The 27,946-nt window shown below is 35.9% G+C and overlaps 2 protein-coding genes across 9 annotated transcripts in view; both read right to left on the bottom strand.

Annotated features, from left to right (window-relative positions):
* The window catches only part of CCT2 (chaperonin containing TCP1 subunit 2), an 18,770-nt gene extending 12,578 nt beyond the window's left edge, over nt 1–6,192 (bottom strand). Inside the window, exons 1-9 of the mRNA XM_011374092.2 lie at nt 6,039–6,192; nt 5,226–5,300; nt 5,064–5,129; nt 4,261–4,372; nt 3,860–3,936; nt 3,619–3,731; nt 2,578–2,780; nt 985–1,085; nt 680–807 (exon numbers count right to left, since the gene is read on the bottom strand). Coding sequence (XP_011372394.1) covers nt 680–807; nt 985–1,085; nt 2,578–2,780; nt 3,619–3,731; nt 3,860–3,936; nt 4,261–4,372; nt 5,064–5,129; nt 5,226–5,300; nt 6,039–6,041 — 878 coding nt within the window. The 5' untranslated portion in view covers nt 6,042–6,192. The remainder of the gene's footprint in view (nt 1–679; nt 808–984; nt 1,086–2,577; nt 2,781–3,618; nt 3,732–3,859; nt 3,937–4,260; nt 4,373–5,063; nt 5,130–5,225; nt 5,301–6,038) is intronic.
* Nucleotides 6,193–9,392: 3,200 nt separating this feature from the next.
* Nucleotides 9,393–27,946, bottom strand: part of FRS2 (fibroblast growth factor receptor substrate 2) — an 89,678-nt gene continuing 71,124 nt past the window's right edge. For 5 of the 8 annotated variants that reach the window (XM_023520726.1, XM_023520735.1, XM_023520731.1 and 2 more), the window contains 6 exons: nt 23,504–23,599; nt 19,056–19,148; nt 17,621–17,807; nt 16,720–16,878; nt 16,281–16,444; nt 9,393–15,074 (listed from right to left, as the gene is read on the bottom strand). In XM_023520726.1, the coding sequence (XP_023376494.1) occupies nt 14,124–15,074; nt 16,281–16,444; nt 16,720–16,878; nt 17,621–17,807; nt 19,056–19,121 (1,527 nt within the window). In that variant the 5' untranslated portion in view covers nt 19,122–19,148; nt 23,504–23,599 and the 3' untranslated portion in view covers nt 9,393–14,123. Of the gene's footprint in view, nt 15,075–16,280; nt 16,445–16,719; nt 16,879–17,620; nt 17,808–19,055; nt 19,149–21,835; nt 21,930–23,503; nt 23,600–27,635; nt 27,779–27,946 lie in introns of those variants that run through there. The other 3 variants (XM_023520742.1, XM_023520736.1, XM_011374061.2) reach the window with 3 other exon arrangements.

Raw genomic sequence — 27,946 nt, 5'->3', positions numbered from 1 at the left:
CCCCCAATTTTTTATAATTATAATAATGCATTGCTAGGAAAAATGTGACTTATCAGATTCACAGATCACATAGAATTTAGAAACTTACTTTAAAAAAGCCCACAAAACATCTGGCCTAAAACAATTATTCTTCATCAACATTATCTTTTAAATTCAACTACAGTCTATTCTTTGACTGAAATGTTTTTATTTTCACCATTCAAAACAATCCATAAAAGCCTTAAGTACTAACAATATAGAATACAAGGGAAAGGTTTACGCATATTTTTTCATACAAACGAAAGCCTTAAAACTCTTAATACTTTTCAACTCTTCACTCTTGTTTCATGTCTATTCTTTTAGCTTTTTGTTACTTCAAACTCCCATCATTTAATATGAAATTAACTCTCATCCAAATATATGTATACTATAGCCAAAACTATTAACTGCCAAGTCAGAAAATTTACTGTTTTAACAGTTTGGTAAAGCATAAAAAGGTGCAGTAAAGTATAACAACATAAAATATCACTAAATCATTGTAATGCAAATGCCTTGCTGTACAATTATATTTACATTTGGAACAAACAGCAGCTCCTAAATAAGTCACTAATTCAATATAAGGTATTTCCATAAGCCTTTTTAGAAAAAAAATTCTTTCTTAGGTCGTTAACAAATATTGTTGGCAAGAGCACACACAGACCTGTTAATAAAGCAATTTATCCCATGCTTGAGAATACGTTCAACTTTTTCCTTCATTTTTTCCTTTTCTGCATGTTCTATTTCGGCAACTTTTGCTGTAGAATCAACTCTTACCCGGGAACCAAATATCTAAGACAGAAGCAAGCATAAAAATTGTACCACTTTCATTACTCTGTATTTAAACACTTTTATGTAAATACACCAAAAAATGTTTATATTTATATATTCCAAGCTTTTTAGTGCAATTGATTCCTGGCCTCAGTTTATAACAGCTAGCAATTAGAGTTCCAAGAAATATAAACATACCTTTATTTTGTCTGTATCCATACCAGTATTTGCGATAAGAATTTTAGCATTTTCAATTCGCTTTGGTTGATTTACTCCAATTTTTTTGTCCAAAAGAAAGCCTACGACATAAGGGTAGTATTTATTAAATGCTTCAAGGCTGAGTTAATACATCTTACAAAGTTGTCTGAGTTATCAAATTACTTTCAAAGAATGCATTTACAATTCACCAAGCTCCTAGACCCTTTTATTCCGCTTTCATAGTAATCATAAAAATCAATTTAGCGGGTCATTTAAAAATATATATACAAAATAGAAAATGAGTGCACAGAACAATTAAGAACAAACACAGTATTTTGAAACTTTTATTTCAGCTATACAGTATACTACATACACAGGTATACATATAGGTTGCAGTATAAAAATATTAAGTCCACTTCCATTAGCTTAAAAACAACACAGGAGAAAAGAAGCTGTGAAGATTCAGATACATGGAGGTATTACTGAACTTTTAGAAAAACGGAGGCTTGTGATAAAATGAAAAATCCATGGACAATGGAATCAGACAAACCTGGCCCCAATCATACCCCTGCTGCATACAGCCTATTTGACAAATTATCCAACCTTAGTTACTCATCCATAAAATAGGACTATAACCAGTGGAAGAGATATTAATTACCAGCCTAGGGCTGATTTAGAACTATCACAGGGACACAGTATTGCCTTTCTCTCCAGCTTTAGATAAGCAGGTACCTTTTATCTTATTAAGCCATTATCATTTTGGCTTTTCTGCTCTATTAAGCTGAACCAAATTCTCATTCAGTGGGCCAGTATCACAAGGAATGAGATTTTAAGTAAAATCCCTATTAGAATGCCTGGCACAAAACAGACGTTCAAAAATCGTACCTATCCTTATTTTAATTATCTTTCCCTAACACCAGCCCCTATTAGAAATTTCTACACAGTCCTTGCATACAAATTCTACCAAGAGTATTTTCAGAACTGTCACTCCCTTGACACAAATGATGGGCAGCAAAACCTAGACTCTCATTGGCAAAGTGGAAACTGTAAAGTACGATTTATTCCTTTTTTCCCTTCTCTACAGAAGAGAATGCCTACACCACTTTCTATAGGCTATTTTGTAAATACAATGTAAAGGTACTTGGAAAATCCCTACTTTATGACCAAAATATACCAGTACTAGGGAAACAGTAGTTAACTAAGAGTCACCACTATTTAAGAACTATACCCTCAACACCTGCCAACTAAATGATTTGACTTAACCCAGACCATTGAAAATAGCTGACCTCTAGTAAAAACAAAACAAAACAAAAAACCCAAACGACTATAATTTCTCTAGAGACTGCAAATATTTTTAAGGTAGAAAGTAACCTAAATATTATCAAAGAAACGCCAGGGTGGTATAAGAAAATGAAGCACACTCAATATAAAAAATGAATTAAAATGACAAAAACGGTCACAATATAATTTTTGTCCTTAAAGACAAGCTTTGTTAAGTGTCAGTAGTCCTGACTAAAAACAGGATTCACTCAGTATTTAGCCCTCAACATCCCATCAAAGCTTTGCCCCCTTATATTCAACATATACACATACCTTCATCTAAATAGGAATCTGCCAGACTTCCTCCTAGCTTCTTGATGACGTGAATTGCCTCTAGATTACCAGAGCCTTTCAGTCTGAGAACAGCTTCTACAGCTAACTTAGTAAAGTGATCTTTGTGATGAGTAAGAAGTTTCGAGGATAATGTTGTTCCTGCAATATTCATTAAATCTTGACGGAATTTAACTTCATCGGAGCTAAAAAAAAAAACCAAACAAAAAAACTCATGACTTTCTTAAAATGTATAAATTTGCTTCTTTATTCTCAAAATGCTTTTCAAGGATGTCAACTCTATTTTACTTTTCAAAATTTATTCATACTCATCTGTCAATATACATAATTCCACCTCGACCAGTCAGAGCTCACATGAAATTAAACCTCATCAGTAAGCAAGAAATCCAAATTATACTATTTTCCCCCACCAAAATGGCAAACTACTAAAAAAACACAAGCACACAAAGAATACCAAATGTTGTCTAGAACATGGAGAAACAGGTACTGTTATATAGCTAGTGGAAGTGTGAATTAATAAACTTTTTCTGGAGAATTATTTATAATGTAAATAAAAACACCTTAGAACACACGCATAGCTTTGGACCCAGCAATACTTGATACATTTTTTGGAGTAACAAGTTTGTCATACTATAAAGCTAAAAATTGTCAAAACACAAATCTCCAACTATAGACAGGTAAACTATACCGCAGTAATATAATCAAATGCATACCTCAATTAAAAACATTGTACAAAATACTGACACCCGGAAATGTGCTTGTTATTCAACTACACTGAAGGGGCTAAAAAATCCTCTACACATTGATATTATTTTTGTTTACTGTGAATCTATAAACAAAAACTGGAAACCCAAACTTTAATTTTAGTGGCTACCTCTGGAAGGTAATGTGGGGTCTTTCTGTTGGGGCAGGATAAGACAGCAGGATGATGTTTGGATATGGCTGTTCTTTAGACGTTGTGCACTGAGTGTATTTTGGAAAGAATGTTAAATGTTTAAAACAGTAGTATTTTGGTATACCAACCCATGATCAACTGCAGAATTCAAGAGAGCCTGTCTTGCCGCCTTGGTGGCTTCTCTCCAACCTGCGATGATGGTCTGTGGATGTATCTTTTTTGCAATTAAAGATTCTGCTTCCTATTAAGAAACAGCGGAAAACACTTGTCAAGAGCAAAGATGTAGGAAGCAAAGACTTACTTCTAATACTTAAAACCACAAAAACAAAAAACAATAAAATAAGGTTAAAGTTGCTCAGATAGTCTTACCCTTAGTAATTCTGCTGCTAAAACAGTAACAGAGGTAGTGCCATCACCAACTTCATCATCCTGAACCCTTGACATATCTAGAAAAAAATGTAATTAACTCACTTATAGTTTATTCCGCCTTTTAAATTGCTTCTCTGTAGCTTACTGAATTCTACAAACATACCCATCAATCTAAATCTCACTCATTTAGGTTTCCTCACTTGACAAATTCTTTGGCATTTTTTTGGTCTGAAATGCAATAGTTTTACTATCAATAATTACATGGCACTCCAGAAGCCTTTATTTTAAAGTGACAATAATCAATTAAAAACTGAACAGCTACTCTAAAGTATAATTAGTCAACATAACTTATTTAAAAAACGTTTCAAAATATTAACAGAATATATCATCTTTAGACTCACCAACTAAAACTTTAGCCGCTGGATTGTCAACACCAATGTTTTTTAGAATAGTTGCACCATCATTGGTTACCATAAGAGATGCATCTCTTCCACTGCTTAACAGAATTTTGTCCTAAAAGGAATATATTTGGCTCCAGTTAAGATATGAATGCATCTTGAATGCATGGGTCAATCAGTACTCTCATATACTGTTAATGTGTAAATACCCTGGAATGGCTATTTGACAGTATCCATTAAAATTTTTCAATGTGTATACCCCACAAGCAAACCTTGGTATCTACCCCTAAAAACACAAGAACAGGGAAACATGAAAAGGTTGTTTCAACAATGTAAAAGCCAAAACAATGAAAACTAAGTGTTCCTCAACACAGTCGTAAATACAAACTATAATCAGGATGCCGAATATCATTTGACTCTTACAGAAGTTCACCATTTACAATGAAAAGAATTTTAACAAAGCAAGCTACAAAAAAACTACATATTACCAGTACATAAGAAAATATGCAATACACAAGAAACACATATATTTACATAAGTGAACAAAGAAATCTGGGAGATTTACATCCAAATGGTAATAGTGGTTGTCACTGGAGAGTGGAGTGGGATTGGGGATGGTGATCAAATGGGACTTCAGCCATATAGGTACTGTTTTGATTTTTAGTAAGGAGAATAGATTCATATCTTACCTGTGTAATTAAGAGTTGTTTTAAAGATTGAAAAGCATCAAAAAATGTTATTTACTACATATATTTCCACTAAGGGCTCTAAAAGAATAACAAAACAAAAATTCCCTGTTTTCTTACCATGCCCTTGGGTCCCAACGTGCTCTTTACCAAGTCTCCAATAGCAATGGCACCAATAAAAGAAGACTGGAATAAAAAAAATCAGAGATTGTCAAAATCAATTTTAGTCTTAAAACTGAAAAAGTACAATTGTATTTTTAAAATAGGGAGAACAAGGCTTACCAGACGAGCTGTCTCTGCTCTCTCTTCATCAGCTCCAGCCTTGAAGATGTTAACAGGTGCAAGGGAAAGGGATGCCTAAAAAGGAAAATCAAGAATCAGTTTGTATGCCAATATTCTTTAACACATATGCACAGATGCCTTTCCATTAGACTTACAAGTAATATCTAACATAAAATTAATTTACAGAATAAAGTACTTTTTCAAACAAATGAAGCTCTCCATCATTGGGGAGGGTGGCATTTAAGGCAGAAAAAGAAACGTCTATAAGCTGTATAACGCGACCTTGCCTTTTAGATCTACAAGTCCTCCAGGAATAAAAACTATACACTAAAGAGAATGACTGTTAAGGATGGCAAGACTAAAGTTGATTTTAATCCAAGGACAGGCAGGCAGGCGCTGTAGGCCACCCACGGGACAACCAACAGGCCGATAAGAGAACGCGGCGGCGTAGCTTCCACCAGGCCGCTCCAACTCTGCCCTGAGAGAGGGCGGGGCTTGCCTCGCCGACCCGCCCAAAGCACTAGAAATTTCTTCGCTAGCGGTGAGCCCCAAGCCTGGGAGTTCTGGGGCTGTGTTGAGGCTGTGTCAGAACAAGCCGCTGGCCTGGAGGCCCACTCCTCCCCCTGCCCCACATGGAAGGCTTCATCAGCGGGCCGGGAGCAGGCCTCACGCCGCGGCTCGCACCATGTGCGGCGGTCCCGGGGAACAGACACAGGGACCCTGCGGCACTGGGAGGAGGAGAGAGGGAAAACGTGGCGGAAGCCACGACAGGGCATGGCAGGGCTTGGGCAGGTCGAGCGGGGCCAGGCTCACCATGGTTCCCAGGAGTTCGGCACAAACGCTACTCCCTCACGGCTCGCGCTCAGGACCAGAGGGAAGAGAAGCCGGAAGTGACGCCACACGCTCTACCGTGGGGGGCGGAGCCTCTGCCGGAGCGGTGCAACGGCGTAGCGCCTCCCGTTGGGGAAGGAAGGGGGTGCCATTTTGAGTAGAGCCCCTCGGGTCGTAAACGCAGCTCCCTCACACTGGAGGGGCGGGGCCTCGGCTCGCGTCCCGCCTCTGGGGTGCCCTCTGCCCTGGACGGGTAGGGCTGACATATTGCGCAGGGCTGGGCGGATTGGGAGTCGAACCTCCGAAGTGCCGGAGGTGCTGCGCCAGGAAGTTGCCATAGTAACGTAGTTAGTGCTTGCACGTTTTTGTTAATCGTTAAAGATTTGCCTTTAGGTACCACATGTACACAGTTTAAAGTGTTATATACTAATAATGAAAAACAATTCACTAACCGCATCACTTCCTCTCCCCAGGGACACTCAACGTTTTTAGCTTTGTCTTGTGGAGGGTTATTTACTATCACATTCCTAAATAATTTTATCGCTATTTTCATTTTAAATATTATTTATTGAGTATTACGAAGGAAGACTTACATTCCTTTTATTGAATTTTAAAATGCTGTTTTTAAATGGACGTTGACTGTCCAGGACAAGGACTTGTGAACTCTGATGGAGACATTTACTTTCTTTGTCATGCTTGCTCATTTTCAGGTTTTTTTTCATTTCATTCATCAACCCTTTCCCCAAGTAGTAGAGATGACTAATATATAATGTCTGCGTAGAGATCAAGATCACTCGCAAACATTTCAGTTTATCAAAAACAGTTTTCTAGTTTCTCTGAGTCGACCCCTTAGAACAGTTAAAAGCAAAATTTTTGTGCTTAAAAAAAAAAAAACTATTCGTTTTCTAACATCTACTGATTCCCTTTTCTCCTTGACTAACTGATCTATTAGCAAGCTTTTGAATTTTGGGCAATTATTAACATTGATAGATGTTTCCAATTTTTAATGGTTTCTACCTTCCAGATATACTCTAAAAGGGTTAGTTTACACCAGGGGTTGACAAACTATCAGGAGTTGAATCTCACCTGCCACCTGTTTTTGTATGGCTGGAGAGTAAAGAATGGTTTTTACTTTTTAAACGGTTGAAAAAAATTAAGACTATTTCATGAATTAAAATTATATAAAACTTATAATTTTGTGTCCACAAAGCTTGGCTGGAACACAAGCGTACCCATTCATTTTTATACTGTGCAATACAATACAGTTAGACAATAGCAGAGTTGAGTAGTTGTGACAGCTCGTATAGCCCCAAAGCCTAAAATATTTATAATCTTTACAGAAAAAGTTTGCTTAGCCTGGTTTACACTATTCCCAAGGCCCTTCACGAAAAGGGATATTCAGACTGGACAAATTGTTATTTGAAATCTACCAAAGTTTTGTGTTCTTTGTGGGAAGATTTGCTCTTCCTTCAGGAAATACCCTTCAACAGGCATATCCCAAATCGCACACTAGAATGAGAGGTCACAGTAATGAAAAGCTAAGATATCTGCATGATATTGAAAATTGCTGTTTTTATTGTGGGCAAAATCACATACCTAGAAAGAAATAAGTCCTCTGGCAGGAACTCTGTCTCCATCAGAGTTCACAAGTCCTTGTTCTGGACAGTCAATGTCCATTCAAAAACAGCATTTTAAAATTCAATACACGCCCTCCTTGCTGGGCTTTGGAGTGGAGGAAACATAGCCAGGGCCTTTGGGATGAGGACTGAGAGGCAAGCCCTGCCACCAGTAGAGATGAAGCCAGAGACAGCCAGGAGACCCCTATGAGGGATGCTCAGCAGTTTGTCCTTTCTTCATTGCATGTGTTTTTGTCTTCCTCCTTTCCTACCTCCTTTGGTGTCACCCTCATACCCCACAGGTTAACCCAGCTTCTGGAACCAGGCTGTGTAGGTTTAGACTTCAACTCTTCCATTTACTAGTTTTGAGATTTGAGGTGAGTTCCAATGGGCCTGCCCACACTGATCTATAGCAGTGTGAGAAATAAATGATGATGCTTTAAGCCACAAAGTTTTAGGGTGGTTTATTGCACAGCAATAAATAACCTAAACACTCCTTTGAATAGGCATTTATCCAGTTTCGCTTCCATTTCTTTAAGAGCTTCCTCACCAGTCTCCCTTCTTTATTAAGATGTCCTCTAATATATCTTCCATGTTGGTGTCAGAGTAATCTAAATTATTTCTCCAATGTTTAACATCCTTCAAATTTTCTCATCTCAAACAAAAACCTCTTAGCAGTTGACAGCTACTGATCACTCTCATTTCTCCCTTCTCTATCTCCCCACCCTGCCTTTGTACCTCATGCCCATCACATGAAACCCCTTGCCACCACTGAACGTCATAATTTCTATACCCGTGTCTTTGCACATGCTATTCCTTCTCCCTAAAATATCCTCTCCCCTTCTCTAATCTTTGAAGGCTCTCATCAAACACCTCAGGGATTAACTCCTCCAGGCTTTTCTCTGAAACCTCCATTCACAGGCTGTTAAGTGGCCTTCCTTTGTGTGTGTGCCTTAATCACACTGTACTATGAATTGGAGTGACAATTTTGTACTATGAATTGGAGTGACAATTTGTCAGTTCTCCTACAGTATATAACTATTTCCATTCTAAAGATATCAGAATTCTTCATATACAATTTATGTTTTAGGGCTTAGTCCTCTGGGGGTGGGGAGAGAAAGGGCATTACTTCCATTAGAAGGGCTATTCTAAACTACAATTTTTTTTTTTTGAGGACAAAGATTGCTATCTTCATTTCTAGCGTAGGGCCTAGTTCATGTTCATTCCTTAAATAAGAACATGCGAACAGGTACTGTCTTTAAAGGAATTCAAAGAAAAAATAATCCAAAGAAATTTTTAAATTCTAGAATGAAATCCCAAATTTTCCAAGATTTGGTCTCTACCACATCTTAATCAATTGTGTCTCATGGTGTCTAGCACATAGTAAACACTCAATCATTTGTGGACTTCTTTCCCCTTGTTTAAATGATCTCCATCTTTAGTTATATCAAAATAGGCTTTGTAGTATCGCTCAGTGACTAAAATTAGGTTTGAAGACCCAGAACTACTAGTTTGAATGACCACGCAGATAAAACTGAGTCTGTCAAATACTTAAAATTTCATTTCACTTTGATGAGACATAATCCTTATATGATCACTTTGAAATGGAAGTTTCAAATGTGTGAAATATAAATACAGTAAAACTTTAAATAGGTATCCAACCAAACTTTTATTGGGGTTTTATTGCAATCTACTTTCAGAAATAAGGGGACAGTAACCATAAGAACTCTGGTCAGATTTTATTCAACAAAGTAGTTTTTCATGAATGCTTAGGGTCAGTGTATATAGTCAGCTCAGCTTCCAGTATCAACTTGAGTACTTCGTCATGGAAATTTATGCCAGAATGACAATAGTTAGGCATCGCAAGATCCTAAATCACCATTATTTTACATATAATTTCTAGAACAGTATACTAATAGTCTAAAATAAATATGATTTTTAAAATGTGTTGCTTAGCCCTTGTTGAACTAAATTCAATTATTAGCTTATTCTTTAAGTACTCCAGTTAACAAAGGTTTGATAGTACTTCAAGAACTCTGACTTTTCCAAAGATAAAAAATTAGTCCTTATTTGTTATGACAAAAATTAAGCTTAAAACACATTCACACTTGTCCTTAAAAGCATGTTTATATCATTATGAGATAACTTCTCACGCCTGGAAACATGGTTCATATGGCAAAAAGTCATATGCAAAGAACAACTAGAGGGCAATCCTCCCATCTCCACATCCTCCAAAAAGCCACACTTGGCCTCAGTGTAAAAGTTATATTTTATTGCCATGCTACAAAATGTTATGAAGTTGGCACTGATAGGGAGAAATAGAGAACAAATGGTGGGGAGGGACAGAGGGCAAAGGATGTTGTTAACATATACAACAAGGTTTTAATCAACAGTGGTAAATTTTGCCAATGTTAAAAATGCAAACCAAATTTAAAATGCTGATGTGAAACAGCATTAAAATACAATTTATGCATAGTATAGTATCGCTTATGTCTTTTATTAGAGAAATATGGAATGTTTATAAAAGAAATTAACCAGAGGGGGAAAAATTTATAATTCATATACAATTTGGCAATGGTAGTCCCACTGTTAGACAATTTTTTATAAAAGAAAAAAATTAAAAATCTAATAAGCTACCTTTATACAAAGTTGCTATATTTATGCCTTTATGTAGGAAAAAAACATTTATAATGCAAATTAGGACATACAATAATCTTACAATATTATACAATGTAATGAAAATAAAAACATAACACAAAATCTGTCCTTTATAAAATGTATATTTTGCATTTACTAATGCAAATGTGGCACACCGGTGACTACTGTACTATTAATACCAGTTCATGTCCATGCTATTATTGTCTAATTGTCATAGAACTGCAATTGTAATGATGCTACAAAAGAATTGTGTTACACCCCCAAAAAATGAGGAAGTAGGAATAGTGAATGGGGATGTAAAGAGGAAGAAAGATACAGTGCTGGTTTGGGCAGAGTATATCGTGGTATGTCATAAAACAGTTATTAATTTTTCAAGCCAAAAACATTTTCTATACATTCTGTAATTTCGTACCAATGCCTTTATTCAAATTTGGCAAACAACAGGGAAATGGTAATTAGTACCATATACCTCACATACCAGAAATATGAATGAGATGCCAATATATCAGTTACCTCTGAATGTTGTCTCTGATGGTATATCTATTTTAAGGATATATATATATGTATATACATACATATATACATATATATTTACACATACACACATAGTACACATTGCACAAAACACTTGGGAATTATGGATTAGGAATAGCACAGGGGGAAGTGGGAAGTACTTTTCAGCTTGTTAAAACCTTTACCTTGAGGCAAAAATATGGTGGCACATTATTGGGAAATTATGAAAACATAAGGCCCCTGTCCCATTTTTAATAGAACAATATTGAGGTACATTTTTTTATGTTGTGCCACAGATTTTTTTTTGCGGGGGTAGGGGGAGTAATAAACACTAGCTTGACTTGTAACATTGAACTGTGGGGTCAATATCAATATCTATAAAAACAAAGATTGCTTGGCAAATTTTCATAAGTCCCGAATGTGATCTATTCTGGATATACTGGGAAGTGAAAAGCTTTTTGCTGAGTCTTCAAGAGTAAAGTGCATATCTCATCACTCCACAGCAGCAGTAAATAAAAGGAACTATTTGCCAATCTTCCTGGAGGGAGAGAAGGCACCATATTTTCATTTTTAAAGGAAGATGAAACTGGGAAAAAAACACAGTAAGAAAAAACACAGGTAATATCCATATCGGTTTCCAACCCTGGTCTGGGATAAAAGCTGTTATGTTCTATATGGATAAAAGAGGATTCTACTTGTGAAAAAACATATGAACAATGGTTATATTTCCAAAACCAAAAAGTGGGATCACATGGTCTATCAACAGAACAGAATGTCTAAAATTAGGTCCGTCTCAGAAAATCTGAAACATATGGCCACAATTATATCTCAATAAAATCTCTCTTTCTAAAATGCACCTAGTAATAGGTATGTTCTTCCAGGAATAGAGCTTAATGCCCATTACTAGACTACTGCAAAGGACAAGTAGTATCCTACTACATTACTTTTTATTAAATAGGAACACAGGTGATTTCTAGAGACATCTAGAAATTAACACCAGTTGTATGTATATATCTTCGTAATACTCATAGTACCTAAAATCAAATTCTTAGCAGACAAATTGGTCCCATTCTCATTTTTAAAGCACACAATATTTAAAGCATAAACTGCAATGATTATACTGGAGTTACCTAATATAAAAGCTAATTAGAATCTGGAAAGAAAATGAAAAGGATAAGATAAAGAAAGAAAGTATCCAACCTCCAAAATGAATAAATAGGTCAGCCCTTCCATTTGGAGGTTAATATTCTGTCTTGACTGCTTATTTCAGAGAAAACCATGTGTACTAATTCCATCACAATTCCACATTATAAAAATCATCACATAAATTTGGCACGATTAACAATCTACTCAGAAGAAAACATAAATGCAACAATATATTAAAAATGGAAACTGCACGCCTGTACCACTGCTCTCTTTTTAGAGAACAGTGAACACTTTAGTAAGCACCAAGTTCACAGGAAAAAAAAAAAAGAAATTCTGCTATGCATATAAACCAATGGCACTGAAAATGATAAAGACACCTTTAATAATTTATTTTCTTTATAATGGTCCCACTCTATTGTTTTCCTAATCCATTCACTGTCCTGTAATCAGTTATTTATTGAACAGGTTGGATGCTATATGACTGAAACTTTTTCATGCTAAATTAACCTTAGTCATATCTGGTAGATCCAGATCATATTCTCAAACTTCCTCACATTTAGAGAAAATGGTAAAATATTTTGCAAGGTTACCTAACCTTCTTTCCAAAACTACCTCTCATGTCTTCTCTATAGTGTGTTTGGGAAACTAGAACATTCTTGATTTTCCAAGAGTTAGACATATGACCTCCCATCAGTTTCTATAAGCTTCAATTCATTTTAAATGCTAAATTATGACACAATCTCATTGCTACAAGACTTCCACTGTACCTGCTATGCTGGCAACAATCTTAACATTCTATTGAAATCAAAGCATAATCAAAGATCCAGCTATGAGTAAAAGGACAGCAGAGCTGAGGAGCACTACAGTGGGCAAAGTACAACTGCAGCCGTGTGATTGAGGGAATCACTTCTAAAGTGCTGGGGGGAGTGCCCACAGAGAAAACACAGTACCTTTAGGGAACTTTGCATGTTAAAAGTAGCTTCTATTTTTTTTTTTTTCTCAGCGGCTAAAGAGATCACCTATGGACACAAGTAAAATTTAAAACTGAGAATGCTTTTATCAACTTGAAAAGTAAACACCATATAAATAAATACTGGACAAGGGCAACCCTGTTATAGAATAACAGTAAGTTCCAAATGAACCTTCAAAACCACGATTTGACAAAAATGCAAACTAAACAACAATGAACACATAATCCAATTTCAAAACTATATACAAACTCAAACATTTTAAATTGAAGAAGACATTAAACAACAATATAAGACATCCCAAACACCAAAGGAAAAAACTGAAGGTAAATGGCAAACTAATGGCACAAATGCCTCCAGAAAACAATGTTATTGTTAATAATCCATAGGAGAGACATTTTCAAGAGATCATGGTTCAGATTTTTAAATGTTTTTGGATAAAGTGACCTGAGACTGATTCTTGAGCCTATTGTACTTTTGATTAAGATATCTGGGCATGCCCTTCAAATGACATCATGAGATGAATTACCAGAAAATCTTGTCTCTTTCCTGCCTTTCTACACACCAACAGCAAACCATATTCACGGACACAGGACTCTTGCTAGTAACGCTGAAGGCAAAGGAACTGACTGGTATATAAGAAGGTGCGGTAATTCTATTTCCTTTACATATGTTTTGGCTCAAGTCAAAAAGCCTACAATTAATGAAATAAAGGGTTCCTCATGTTACATGCTGGATGCCACATACCATGAATAGTGAATCTACAAATATTACTTTCAAAGCCTAGAGTTATCTGTTAGTAATGCACACTATCAAGAGGCTTTATAAAATGTTTTAAATGCCAACCATGACTTAGACATGAATGATATGCTTAAGTCCAGAATATTGATAAAAATCAACCAGCATGTCACTCACTTCGACTCTCATTTTAAATAGGCACTGTGAAAATGGGAATGCTGCTGTACAGTAATGAGTAGTATATAATGAAATTAGTGTTCTTTAATGAGTACCTGCTCTACATTAATTCCCTTTAAAGAAGCACGTGAAATATTAAAAAAAATTTTTATCAGTCTATAAAAGGAGTTAGTGTTTAGAAATGAAAATGAAGCACTTGCATCTTCTTTTAAAACTTCCCAAAGGTGCAAACAATGTAATGCTTTCCAGGCTCACATGGGCAGATCAGTACTATTATGTCTAGTTTTCCTAGATGTACCATCATCTCGTGGCAGTGCTTTCTGCAAATTTGACATAGCAGCAGTTCTCTCGATGTCTATCACAGCATACAGCTCTGTGCGCCTGGTAGGGGTCTGTGGAAGGGGAGTGGTAGGCGTTTTTGGAGTCTGAGGGTTGTCAGAGTCACTGCCACCTTCCAAGTCAACCTGTATATAATTGAGCTGCCTGTGTTCTAAACTTGGGCGCCTGATATCAAAGTTAAAGACTGTCGGTGTACAGTCCCGACGCCTTGAATATTCTATCTTGTGAGCACTTGCTGGCACTGTTACATTCTCTGTATTTACATAGTTATGCATTGGATCTAGATTATTATGGTAGCCATTTAGAGATGGGGTCTTTGGTCCTAAACTGTCATCTTCATCCCTACTTAGCTTGCGGGCTTCCCAAACAGGAGGCAAAGATGGTAAATTTTCATAGTTTAATAATGCAGTTCTTCTCTGAGCTGAGTTGTTGATATTCTGGGTATCTGAGGTACTGGTGGATGTCAGACGACCTCTCCTGACCCCTGAGGCACTAGGGATAGATAACCCATTTATATTTTCATACACCAGTTTGTTAACAGAGGGTGCATCTCTTCGTTCATCACTGTCATATCCAGTGTCCCATTCTGTGTTATTTGCACCACTTCCACTGACTTGATCTCTTCCAAGTTTCTCTAGTTTCTCTTTTTCCATTAATTGCTTTTGAACAGGGGTTGGTCCTAAGACAAATCTGACTCCTTCGGGTTCAAGAAAAACCTGAGGGTCCCTGTCCTCAATACTACTTGGTTCTTCTTTTGGTGTGTTGCTTTCAGCATTAGAAATCCTCGTCTCCAATGGGACATGCACATTTGTGCAGTTTTTCCGCTCTTCTTGCACACCTGTAGTGTTGACATAAGTGTGTACCTAAAGAAAAACAGGAAAGTGAATTAGTAATTTGCTTAAAAAATAAAAACAAAAAAAGTCTGACCATATCAGTTAATTTTGTTAACTTTCTCTCTAAAAATACTCTCACTTCGAAGCTTTTGCACCTGTTTTTACTATTAAAAAGCGGGGGAGAGGAACATAGAAATATATCTTCCTAACTTGATAAAAGAATTAAACTACTCTAACAGGCAACATTATACTTGATAAAAGAATTAAACTACTCTAACAGGCAACATTATACTTATAGTGAAACATGAGAAGCATTCTGTAAAAAAAAAAAAAAAAAATCAGGAACAGAGATTATCATTTTAATGTGCTTCTAGAAATTCTCATGAATGCATTAAAACATGATGCAGAAATAAGAAATAACAAGTATTAAAAAGGAAGAGACAAATTTATCACTATTTACAGATGACCTCACGATATAAGACAAATCCTACTAGATTTAATAAGTTCTAAAAAATGCATAGATAGAAAATAAAAACCACCTACTAAGAAATAATCACTAATATGATCATAAAAAGCTCAATGCTATTTTGGGGGACAATATAAAAAACATTTTGAAGGCTACACATAAAATTTGAAGAACTCAAAAATAAAATACAAAATTGAGGGAAATGTAATTATAGTAAATAAGAATTCGTGTACAAGGTAGAGAAAACAAAGAAATAAATTTTAAAATGACAAAAATCTCTTAATGATAAATGACCATATGGTTTACAAAATATAAGCATAACTAATTAAAACACAGCCAATGTTTAACCAAATACTTTCTTCCTCAAATGAAAGTAGAATAGTCAGGAATATTAAACAGCTCTATAAAAATATCGGCAACAAAATCTACTTTCCTGCTAGTAGTCCACTAATTATATAAACTGTAATATAAGAAGCAGCATAAATTCTTAATCAACTGAAAGTTATTATAATGGGAATTAGCCATTAGTTATTTGTCTTCATCTGTAGATGCACCTTTCCTGTGAACCCATAAACTACTGTAATGCTTCCTTCAACACCTGTACATGTTTAAGCATATGTCTGCAAATATATACTATTTCCTCTGATTCTTCACTACACAAGTCATATATATATATATACAGTGAAATCTAAAATTCAAACTGACTAAAACGTCAACTCCACACTTTAACTCTACACAGTCATTATCCTGATAGACAAGCACATGCTTACTTGTTCCTCAGCCACAAGCAAAGGATGTGTAGATTCTTCACCTACTGAAGGCAGGCGTGCACTTCCCACAGAAGGATGTCTGCTTGAAGGATGGGATGAAGCATCTCCAAATGAGGGATATCGGGGATATCCATTAGGTAAGTTCTGAGCAGCAAACCCTGGAGCTGAGTTTTGTTTATTGGTTTAAGAAGAAAAAAAAAAAGCATGATACAGGGACATGGGAGAGAATAAAAATGAATGAGAATCCAATCTGCATTGAGAGAATAAAGGAAGGTGTTTCTGGCAAGACACAGCAGAAACCAGAGCACAAACAGCACCCTGCTCCATGTCAATTTTCCATTCACATCTTAGCTAATGTGTAACATTTAATGGTATATTTAACATATTAAAAATAATTACAGCTAAAATTCAAAATACAAGAAGAAAAATGGGTACTTACTTGTAGGTGTTCGAGGTGTTCTGGGGACTTCCAATTCTGTCTGATGATTACTCCTTTCAACGACTGGCTCTTCCACCACATTTATACTATTATTTTGCATAATCTCTTGCAACATGTTAAATAATTCTTCTGCACGGGCACACTTAAAGGCAAAGATTCCTACAAATATAAACCAGAAGGGAACAGTGATTACCACATCTTTAAAAGATACAGGAGTACCTGTAAAGAACAAAATTGTAAAATAATCATGCTGTGTAACAGTAATAAGAAAGGCCTTTTAAATAAATGTCTGATAAATTAATGACCCTCCCAAAAAAGTTCACAGAATAATTTTCATTTGTCTAAGGAAAAAGGCCCAAAATAAGGCAGACAAAAATAAAATCTGCACGCATACTTCACTGTGCTAACAGTAGGGGGCGCCTGACTCACCATTACAGAGGGGACCCTTTACCATCTGACAGGGCCTGGCTTTGTTACTGTTTAATAATTATAATTCTGTAAGGTAGGAATTACCATTTACCTCTGATAGAAAAAAAAGTTGATGCTCGACAGAAATAACCTGCCTAAGGACCTTCAAGTAGTAGGTAGCAAAAAAATCAAGCTATGTACCATTTGACTACAAAGTTTAGGTTCTTTCCCCAACAAGTTACAACAGTAAAAATACATAGTCAATTTACTGGGACTAATCATTTACTGAAAATCTTAAAAGTAGTATGAGTCAAAATTCTGGCCATAGAGAATGTGCTTGATAAATGAAACCACAGTTTACTGTATCTCTTTTCTTAATAATGCATTTAATTTTTTTTCTATCAGGAGAAAGTAAAATATTAAACACTGTATGTAGAACAGTATTTCAAATGTGACAATATTTGGAGGAAAAAAAATTAAAGACCCTACTTACCTTGTCCAGTTTGACACCGTCGACCACTTTCAAAAGAAAATAGGTTCGAATCATAGCCATAGCGTCGCAGGCAGAGGTAGTGCCATTTCACTGAGTCACGTTTGCGAGTGTATAAAATCAGTTCTGTGTCTGTAAGTTCCATTATGCCAGAACCTAACTCATTCCCATCATCATCCACATTAATGACCTAAAAAAGAAAGTTTAATCAGTGCTAAACTAATGCTCTCACTTGACAGTCATACACATTTTTCACTAATTTGTCAGGAAAATACACTGTTGCTGACTGATTCAGTTACTGGCTTCTATGTTAGTTCATTCATCAATCAATGTGTGTGTAGGGCATGGACTACGTAGCAGTATAATATCCGGTTCATACAGGCAAGGAACTCACATTCCTACTGGGGAGATAAGTTATATAAACAAAGTCAAAACCACAAAACAGTATATGATTAATTGACAAATGAGTACAACGGAGGCTGCAAAAGGCAGAACTGTGGCCTAAGGTTGTTGGAGAAGCCTTCACATAAGAAGAGAAGGGACTTTAGCTGGGTCTTGGGTACAATTAGGTAGGAAATGAAGGTAAGAGGGAGAGCTGGTGGGTCAGGAATTATAGGGAATATCCCTGAGATACAGAGCTACAGCAGAGACAAAAAAGGTATGTTCCAGAGAGACCAAGATAAGACTGGCACAGAGTTCATGTTAAGGGAAGGCCTTACACTACTGAATTTCAGAAAATGGCCAGAGACTATGACGAATAGATAACACTTGAGGAGAATTTACTATACCCCTGAAACTAGGCAAAGCACTTGAGATGTATTTTCTCCATTTAATTCTCACAACACTCCTAAACTGCAGGTAATACTATTTTCTCAATCTACAAAAATGAAACAAAGAGTGATAATGTAACCTGTCCAAGGTCATAAAGCTATGAAGCAACAGGTTGTGACCTACACCTCAGTTTGTGTGACCCAGAGGCTATGATATATAGCAGACTGGGGTCAGACTACAAGAGATACTAAATGGCTGTGGGGATGAGTAAGGAATGGAGCATTTAGCTTCTAGGTAACAGAACACTACAGAAGTTTCAGAATGATGAAAGAGAAAGATTAATTTGATGTCAACTGCAAGAGAATCACGGAGATGACTCAAGATAGAGTCCAGTTAAGAAATTATCCAGGCATAAAGCCTATAAAATGGCATTCTGAAGAAAGTCATACCAACTGTGTAGCTAATATAGAGGACCAAAGGGAAAGTAAAAGAGGATTCCACGCTGTAAGAAAATACTGTCGTCATTTGTCAAAGCAAGAAAAGGCAGAGTGGACAAAAAGGGCAACAAAAAGGTTGGAGATAAAAGTAAGAAAGCAAGATATATTAAGTGAAGTAAAAGAATATCCAAATAGGCAGTGAGAGATACAACTCAACCAGTTTTACTGACCTTAAACTTGTTCCGATGGTTATCTGGGACAGTGTCTTTATCTGGACAGCTACAACAGCTACCCATGGCTTCTTTCAGAAGACCATGTGAGTGCTACATGAAAGATAATTTGGAAAAAATTATTAGATGTAGAACACAAAAATCATAAAATAGAAAAAGATTTTAGAAATCATCTAACACAAGCCCTGAAATTATTTTGATGAGGAAAATTAAGCCCAAAAAGTATATGGATATGGCTGGGGCTAGATTTCACACCTAGCTGGTGAATTTTGCTCAAGAATAATTTTGTGAGGTATATTTCACAAATTTCCATTTAGTTTGCAAAGGTCTAACTATTTTAAAATCATCTTAAAAAACAAACCAATTTAAGGTCTCATATATAACACTATTTAAACAAAGATACTCATGGAATTAACCCTTTATGGCTTATCAGAAATTTCATGTCCCTCTTTTAATAAACTTCCAAAGGGATGCTAGACTTCTGGCTTGGCAGGTATTTTGTTTTTATTACTCATTGTAGTATTTTTTATGTACTATACCAGACAAGAGTTCATTGGTAAATAAGACACAAAAACAAATTTGGAATATTTCATTAACAGAGAAAAACAACTCAAAATTCAAGCAATAACTTAGAGCGAATTTTGGCAAAACTGATACAACATATCTATCTAATCCTTCTTTACAACAGAAGGTTACAGAGAAGAGGTTATAGGTGACATTAAGTGTTCAAGAACACTCCAAATGAACAAAAGAAGAGTTCAAAATATCACTAACAAAGAATCAGAATGAATGTGATAATATTTGAAAAAAGGAGAAGAAAGCAGCACAAGAAGCTACTAAACATTAAAAACATAAATCTGACTAAAACTTAAAATTCTTCAGTGGCTCTTTACTACCTTCAGGAAAGATTCAAAACTTGTCAGTATGACATGAAGTCCTTCCTATCTGGTCCCTAGCTACAGATCTAGACTAAACTCCTCCTCCTCTCTGCTTCAACCCTAACCAATCATACTACAGTTTCCCCAGAGCATCTTATTCTCTCACATCCATCTATCTGCTCCTCTTCTGCTTCTTGACTTTCTCAAGATTCAACCCAGAGCCCTGTGCCTTCAGGAAGCCTTCTCTGACTCCGATCAACTGGGCAAGTTATACTTCTTATGTATCCCGCCCAAAGAACCCTCCTGGGCTTCCCCATATCATAGCATCTTTCACACAGTTTACTTAGAAGAAATTGTGATAGACTGTCTGTTTATTTATCTATCTTCTTTCCTCCACCGAGAGCTCCTTCTCATCAGAGATGAACCTTATTTATTTTTGCATTTCCCATACTTAACACATAACACCTAGCACATAATAGGTGCTTTAAGTCTCCTGTGAGCTGAATGAACTGTACTAAACACACGTAAAGGATGTCTGACAGGTATGAGTAGTAAGAAGATAAAAAAGTATACCAGTGTATAAACAAAAAAAAAGTGATAAATAAAATAGAAAACTTAATTAAGACTCATTTGGATATTTTACTTTTATCTGCCAACTGAGTATCATGGTGTAAAGATGATTAAGTCACAGTACATAACTTGGAAGAGCCACGAGTCTAAAGGGAGAGATAGAGATGTAAACAGATAATACATTATCATAAACCTTGTATTAGAATGAGAACAGTTCTGTGGGCACAGAGAAGAGAGCAACTAACCTTATGGGTTAGGCAGGGCAAGGAAGCACTGCTTGAGCTGGTACTTAAAAAGGTGAGCAGAAACAATGTGCTAGGCCAAAAATAGAAATAAGTACTCGAGACAGATTACGGAGTATGTGCAAAGAAAAGGCCATGAAAAGTTGCACTGCATTCAGGAGAAAGTGAGGCACCTAGTACAAGTAGAGTACAGGGTAGGCTGTAACACAAGCAGGGCCAAGCCATACAGTCTCCTGGACAACAACTCCAACCAACTTAAAGCTAGCCTGCCTCCAGTGTCCCCAACAGTCAGGTGGACATGACTCTATCATGGCATTTATCACATTCTGTAATATTCGTCTGCCTCGCCACCCACTTCGTTGTGATCTTCCTGAAGATAGGAATCTTGTTTTCTTAATTTTCTAGGGCACTAAGCATACTGCTTGACATAGCACATGCTACATAATATTTAATTTTTAAAAATAAAATTTTAATAAATTATAGGATGAGAAGGCAAAAGAATATTTTTAAAACTTTATATTAAAGAAGGATAATCGATAGAAACAAATTTAAGAAGTCTTCTTGAAATTACATGTCCATCCTCACCGCTGACCTCCTCATGAATATAAAGAGTTAAAAGAGTACTACAGTGTGGCTTTGGCCTCAAAAGATGATGCCTCAAAGGAATATTTTAAAACGATTTCTCAAAATAAGTAGAAAAATTATTCTTCCACTTGCACCTTCTTCACAGGCAACCTGCTAAGGCAGCACTTCCCGTGGTAAGGCAACCTACTTGGGGACTCTATCCACAGGGAATGTTTTAGTTCAGTATAACAATAATTAATGAAAAGCCTAACTTGTGACACAAAAGCCTTGTATGTCATACCAAGGATTTTATTCTACACATGATGGAAAGCCACTGAAGAATTTTAAGCAGGAAAGTGAGGTGGTCAGGACTTCATTTTAAATATATTCATGTGCAGCACAAACTTAAGTGGGAGTTTAGCTCAGAGGAAGAGAAACCAGGTAGAGATTATTGAAAGAAGAAATATGTTAAAAAACAAAAACCAGTAGGAATAAAGATGAAAAAAAATGAATTTAAAATATTTACAAAGACACGTCAGCAACACTGAGTGGCTGGCCAGGTATAAGGAAAGGCAGAGGCAGTTTCCAGTGTGGCACATGAAGGGTACTGGCTCCATTACCTAAGATCGGAAAAACTGGTAGTCATCAAATGGAAGTGATGGTAATTAGTTCACTTTTAGACATGTTATTTCAGATTTCAGAAAAAAATAAAATGGAAATATGCAAAAGAGAGTTAAGTAAATGAGTATGGGTTTGAAGAAAGTAAAAATATTGGAATGCATGTGGTATTTAAAGTCATAGAGTGGTAGAAGCAGAAGCCAAACTGTAGTGAGCAAGTAGAAGATAAGTAAGTAGCCCCCAGAGAATGGAAAGTACACTTTCAAGAACAAGCTGAAGAAGTGAAAGTACAATGCTCGGGTATGGATAGACATGGTTTCAAAAGAAAATATGATGCTTCAGCTGTTCATTGTTTTAAGATGACATAGATTTATGCAGGTTTGTAATCAGTAGGTCAGGAAAGATTTAAAAATACAAGAAAGAGAAGGGTTACATGATGGATCAAGACAGAGAGGAAGACTAAGGATGAATTCCAGGGTCCAGACTGAGAAGTTTGACCAGAGAAGGAGATGCGTCATCCTCAGGGGAAAGACGAAAGAAAATGAAGATGGGTGGAATATAGAAGAGAAAATGAAATGAATTAACATCTATTATTCTAATTTCCTTTGTAAAATAGAAGACAAGTGTGCAAAATGAGGAGAATGACAGGGTTATTCACTGAGGAGCTACTCAAGAAAGGCAGCAGGATTATTAAGCAGGCTGTGCTGAGAGTGCGACAGAGGCTGGAAAATAAGGATATGCCATTTTTTCTAGCTGTGCGCAGCGGTCCAGAGGGTAGACAGTTCAAATGTCCCAGGGTCAAAGAGTAAGAGGACAAGATTAAAAGATATTGGCAATACAAGGGTAGAAGGGCGGGAGTTGACATGATGGATCATCGGGTCTGGTCAGAAAAAAAGAGGGCTGGCAAAATGGGAGAAAATGGAGGCAAAAAGGAAGAGGAGGCCTCAGTAAGGTTGAAAAATAGGCTTAGTATGAGTGAGAGACTGAAACACTTGAAACAACAAGCAGTTGTGGTTAATTTCCAACAAAGAAGACGACATTTTTTAATGTGGAGTTTTCATCCACATCTCTGACTCCTCTTCCTGAACCACAAATTCCTAGGCAAGGGGAAAGGCAAGATACTAGATATTCTGCATTTATGACCACCAGACTAATATTTGAAGACCACATCTGAGTTATGTAAGACCTAATAATATGCACTAATACTGTAAACAGTTGATGAGAAACCATATGATCTCATGAGCTCACAGCGCCAAGTTCATAACTCAGCAAAAACACAGATAGACTTACTATGCTCCGTGAAGAGAGCAACTTAGGAAAGTAACTAGGGTACGTTCAAGAACAAAAGGTAGCTACTGTTTGGGAGAATCAATATCGCAACAAGTTGGCTGAATATTTTATACTAGTCAACACTGTCTTAGATTCATTAAAGCCATCTGTCCCTTATTCTCTGGGGCTGGGAGGTGACAGCAAATCAGGAGGCAAGATGACTTCATTCAAGAAAACATTAAAGCCTCTTGTTTAAAAATATCATTTGGGGACTTAATAATTTTTTTAAAGGTAAACTTCAACTTACCTAGATCTGGCCATTAATATTCTTAGCCTCTGCTGCAGCATCAGGAGTTTAATCATACTTCAAAATACCATGTTTTTTTTTGTTTGATGACATAACCTAGAAATAGCAGAAAAAAGTTGAACATTTACTTTTTTAAAAATAATAATTTTCCTTATGAGACTTCTGGCAGCACTGTTCAATTACCTACTTAAACTCAAACACCTAAAAATTTGATTAAATATTTTTAAAATTAATACAATGTATCAATATTATCATTAAGATTGCCTTTTCAAAAGAAAAAGTAAAAATGCAATACTCTGAGTTCTATGATGTTTGGATATTAAGACCTTTAGAAGTCACTAATTCTGGCATCTCCACTATAGCTATGACACTGGACAACCTACTTCTCTATATTTATGTCCTCAACCATAAAATGAGAGGTTAGACCAAATCACCTCCAAGATTCCTTTCGAGCTCCAAAATCCTTTTTAAGCCAGTGGCTGGCTAATTCTCCACCTCCAGTCACTTTTAAATCTCACGATCACTCTTCCCAAAGAGCTGACTCTTTTTAGAATCACCCTCCCCCCACCACCCGTATCTTCCTATTCTAAAAGACCCTCTAAGAACCAAAACAGAGGAGTCAGTCATCAGAAAACAGACCCTATGAACAAGCATACCACAGAGTTACAAGACAATATAAATTATAGCAATCAATTACGATCTAGGGTTTCAAGAGATTTTAATACAGTTTTGAAAATTTCCTGGTCAATTTATTCACTTTTTATAGCACAGAAAAAAATCAAACTCAAACAAAGGCACTGACATTTACTAAATAACTATACCATATCAGGCATTATGTTAAGGGTTTTGTGAATTGCCTCATTTTAATCTGTATTATTAGAGTTAACAGATATGATTGATATCCAAAACGAACATTTCCAAAACGAACATTTCCAAAACCGCAAACCCACCCTCAATCAAAAATTTCAATTCTGAGATTTCCAACCTACATATAAAATCAGTGGTTTAGCCACATGTCTGCTATGCCCCTCATAAGCTGTCGTGACACCCCACGTTAGGATGGGCAGCTACCTAGTACCTCTTCCTCAGCACACCCTTCTTTTCTCCAGAAGCTTAACACACATCGCGCTTTGTCTCTAGCTTGTAAAACTGTCCATCTAATTGTACCATAATCCATTTCTCTTATATGAATACATATTGTTTATCCATCTCTCTTTTAAGAGATTTCGGCCAATTACCTCAGGAAAATCTCTCTTCCTCTTTATTCATCCCACTTATAAGCATGCCACAACTCCCATCCTGAAATTAGTTTAATCACAGTATATATGAGAATGAGAGTAATCTATCTATATAACTTTGTATCAAGAAAAAAATCTTAAGTTTTGAAATGAAACATATTAAAGAATCAGTGTACCAACCCATAAAGCTCTTGAAAATATTAAGCCTCCATTAGAATTTCTGAAAACTTTTTATTCTGTTCTATCTTCAGACCTTTTTCTTTCCATTTTTTTATTGAACATAAAATTGGCCATCTTACCTTCTTTTAGATATAATTTAAGTAACATTAAATATATTCCATAATGTGCAATGAATGAGGCAAAAGAGGGTGGTAGCCTTCTTACCCTCCTTTAGATATAATTTAAGTAGCTTTAAATATATTCAATAATGTGCAATGAATGGGGCAAAAGAGGGTAGTAAAATATCCTGGAAGTCACTTCTGCTGGAGAGGGAGGAGCTTGCAACAATAGGGAGGTGCAACAACAATGGCTGCCTGCCTCTTGCCTATACCCTGGTTATCAAAAGCACCAATCAGTGATCCAAGCACAGATCCCTGCTATTTGGACAAGAGGGTCTTTTTGCCTACCCTGGCTCCCATAAGCTATGCCTAAGCTGCATAGGGCTGGGAGTAGAGGATGGGTAGCTGCCACTGTGCTAAGAATTGAAACTGACTGAGATTAATCACAATTTACATTCAAGCCTTCTCCTGGCAGTTACAAGTCTTCAGTAACTCCAAAGTTCCAGAATAATTATACCAGATTCTGCCAGTGCAACTGTTGTCTAGGTAGGGAGACAGAATCCTGATGCCTCCTACTCCATCTTCCCAGAATCCTCTCCAGACCTTTCTGAGGATCAACATATATTCAGTTTTATTGTTTTTAATTACTTTGATTATTAGCACTGCCAAAGTATTGTAAAGTTTTTGCTTGTTTTTATTGTTTTTCAGTGCAAATATCCAGCATGTCAGTTGTACCAGGAACTAAAAGACTTTATATGCCTCATTCAAAAGGAATCTTTCTCCAAGAAAGTACATTCTGAGTTCCAAATAACTGATATACCATAGCACTCTTGGAATGTATACAATTCAATGCCCTGCAGGTGTCCTGACACTGATTTTGGAACACAGATGCAATAGATACTCTCCATGACTTCTTAACTCTCTTCAGTTTCTTCCCACTAATCAAAGTCTTAGAACCAAAAGGTGACTGGAAGATAAAGGGAGGAGGTAGTTATAGCCACTATATGGATCTATAATCTTGTTGTAACATGGATGTTTTACTATAAAACAGGTATTTATAGTAGAATCATATAACTGTGATTTTATACTCAAGAATACAATGATTTTACCAGGAAAATTATCAAGAAGCTAAAAATTATACAAAATACAATCTATTTATACCCTATTTTTCAATAGCAAACTGATTTTAACACCCTCACTGTAAGCCAGACACAGATTCATTTGGAATCTCTCAATCCATACAACTGCCCTATGAGGTAGGTACTATCATTTCCATGTTCCAAATGAGGAAACCAAGGCTTGAAGAGGTTAGGCAGCTTACCCGAAGTCAATAGCTGATAAGAGGAAGAGCCAAAATTAAATCAAGATCTGACTCCAAAGCCCAAGCTCTTAATAATAATACATGTAAAAAGCTTAAAACAGTCCTTAGTATATAGTAAGCACTTAGTAAATGTTAGCTATTGAAATAATAATGATGATTTATTTATAACAATGTTGGTTAAACTTTGGCAGTTGGTTAAACTTTCTGTGTCTCAGTTTCCTCATTTATACGATTAGGACACCTACTTCACAGAGGTATTGTGAAAACAAAATAAATTCTGGCTATAAAGATGTTTAGAAAAATATACAGTGTTTAAAAAGACAAAGTATTATTGTATTACACTACCAGTAAAATCCTGTCTCTTGTATCACAAAGAAGCCTTTTGCATTATAAGTACAGAATCTTAGAACTTAAGCACCATCCTCATAACAAGAGTTACATTAATAAATTTAGTAAAGCTGTCCTAAATTATTCCAATATGATCCTTGCAGACTGACAAGCAGAAAGAACACTGAACTCTATTCATGAGTGTGATTATAAATTTGGTGCTCAGGAAGGTATATTTGCTCTTTTAGTTGACTAGCACTGAGGGTGAATTTGGCCTATACTACAGTAGTTCTGTTCAAATATAGCCAGGACAGAATATCTATAGTTAGAAGCATAGCAATATAACCTTAAATTTTGGCCACAGCTAACTGCCGTGTTTAATTACATTAAAACAATGAAGAGAATGGCATTCAAAAACCTTGTTCTTTGCGTCAATGGTCTGGCTCCATTGTTTTTAAACTACTGGGTAGTTTTTTTTAATGGGAAAAAATAAGTTTGGTTTTGGTTTTGTTTTTAAGATTTTTATTAAAATATACAAAACATACAATATTATATTAGTTTCAGATGAGTTTTCTGTTTATTCTTAACACTGCTAAGGCTTTTTCATTATTTATATTATTCCAAGGAACAAGAGTTTTAAAAAAAAAGTGAAGGAGGGTGATTTCTCAGTATATTCTGCTAGTCATCTAGATTGAAGTCGTCCTGTGAAAAGGACACCTGCAACATAGTTTTCTTGTTAGTTGAAAATTTACAGTACAAATGTATACACAAAATCAAAAAAGTATCCAACTATTTTTAAGTATCTATCCATGAATATGGTTATATCTGCATATTCCCAAATATTTTTCTTCCTTTAGGTTTTTTATTCTACTAAGGGCAATGTTCGTGAACCACTTTGCAATCCATAACCCTCTATCCACACAGCCCCCTTTTTCTTAAGTCTCAAAAAAATCAATTACATTACTTACAAATCTCTTCAAAATCTGGTACTTTATTTTCTGGAAACTCTTTATGTCTAATCTAAATTCTTTGTACTGCAATTTAAACCAGATTCCTCTCATTTCTGTTTTCTCTGTAAGAGACAAGTAAAACCAGGATGATCACGAAAGATTAAGCACATGCTTATGTTTATTTAAACTGCCATCAATTCATTTTCCTATAGATAAATCTAAAATATTAATAAAGTAACATTTCTGTATTTCAGACATAGTTGTTTGAATTAAACTAACAAGTTTACTTAGTAGATAAAAATGATTTGTAAAAGCTATCAATATTAAGG

The sequence above is a fragment of the Pteropus vampyrus genome, unplaced genomic scaffold, assembly GCF_000151845.1.
Source record: "Pteropus vampyrus isolate Shadow unplaced genomic scaffold, Pvam_2.0 Scaffold9, whole genome shotgun sequence".
NCBI lineage: Eukaryota > Metazoa > Chordata > Mammalia > Chiroptera > Pteropodidae > Pteropus > Pteropus vampyrus.
Note: the sequence above shows the minus strand (reverse complement) of the source record. Positions and strands in the feature narration are given on the sequence as shown.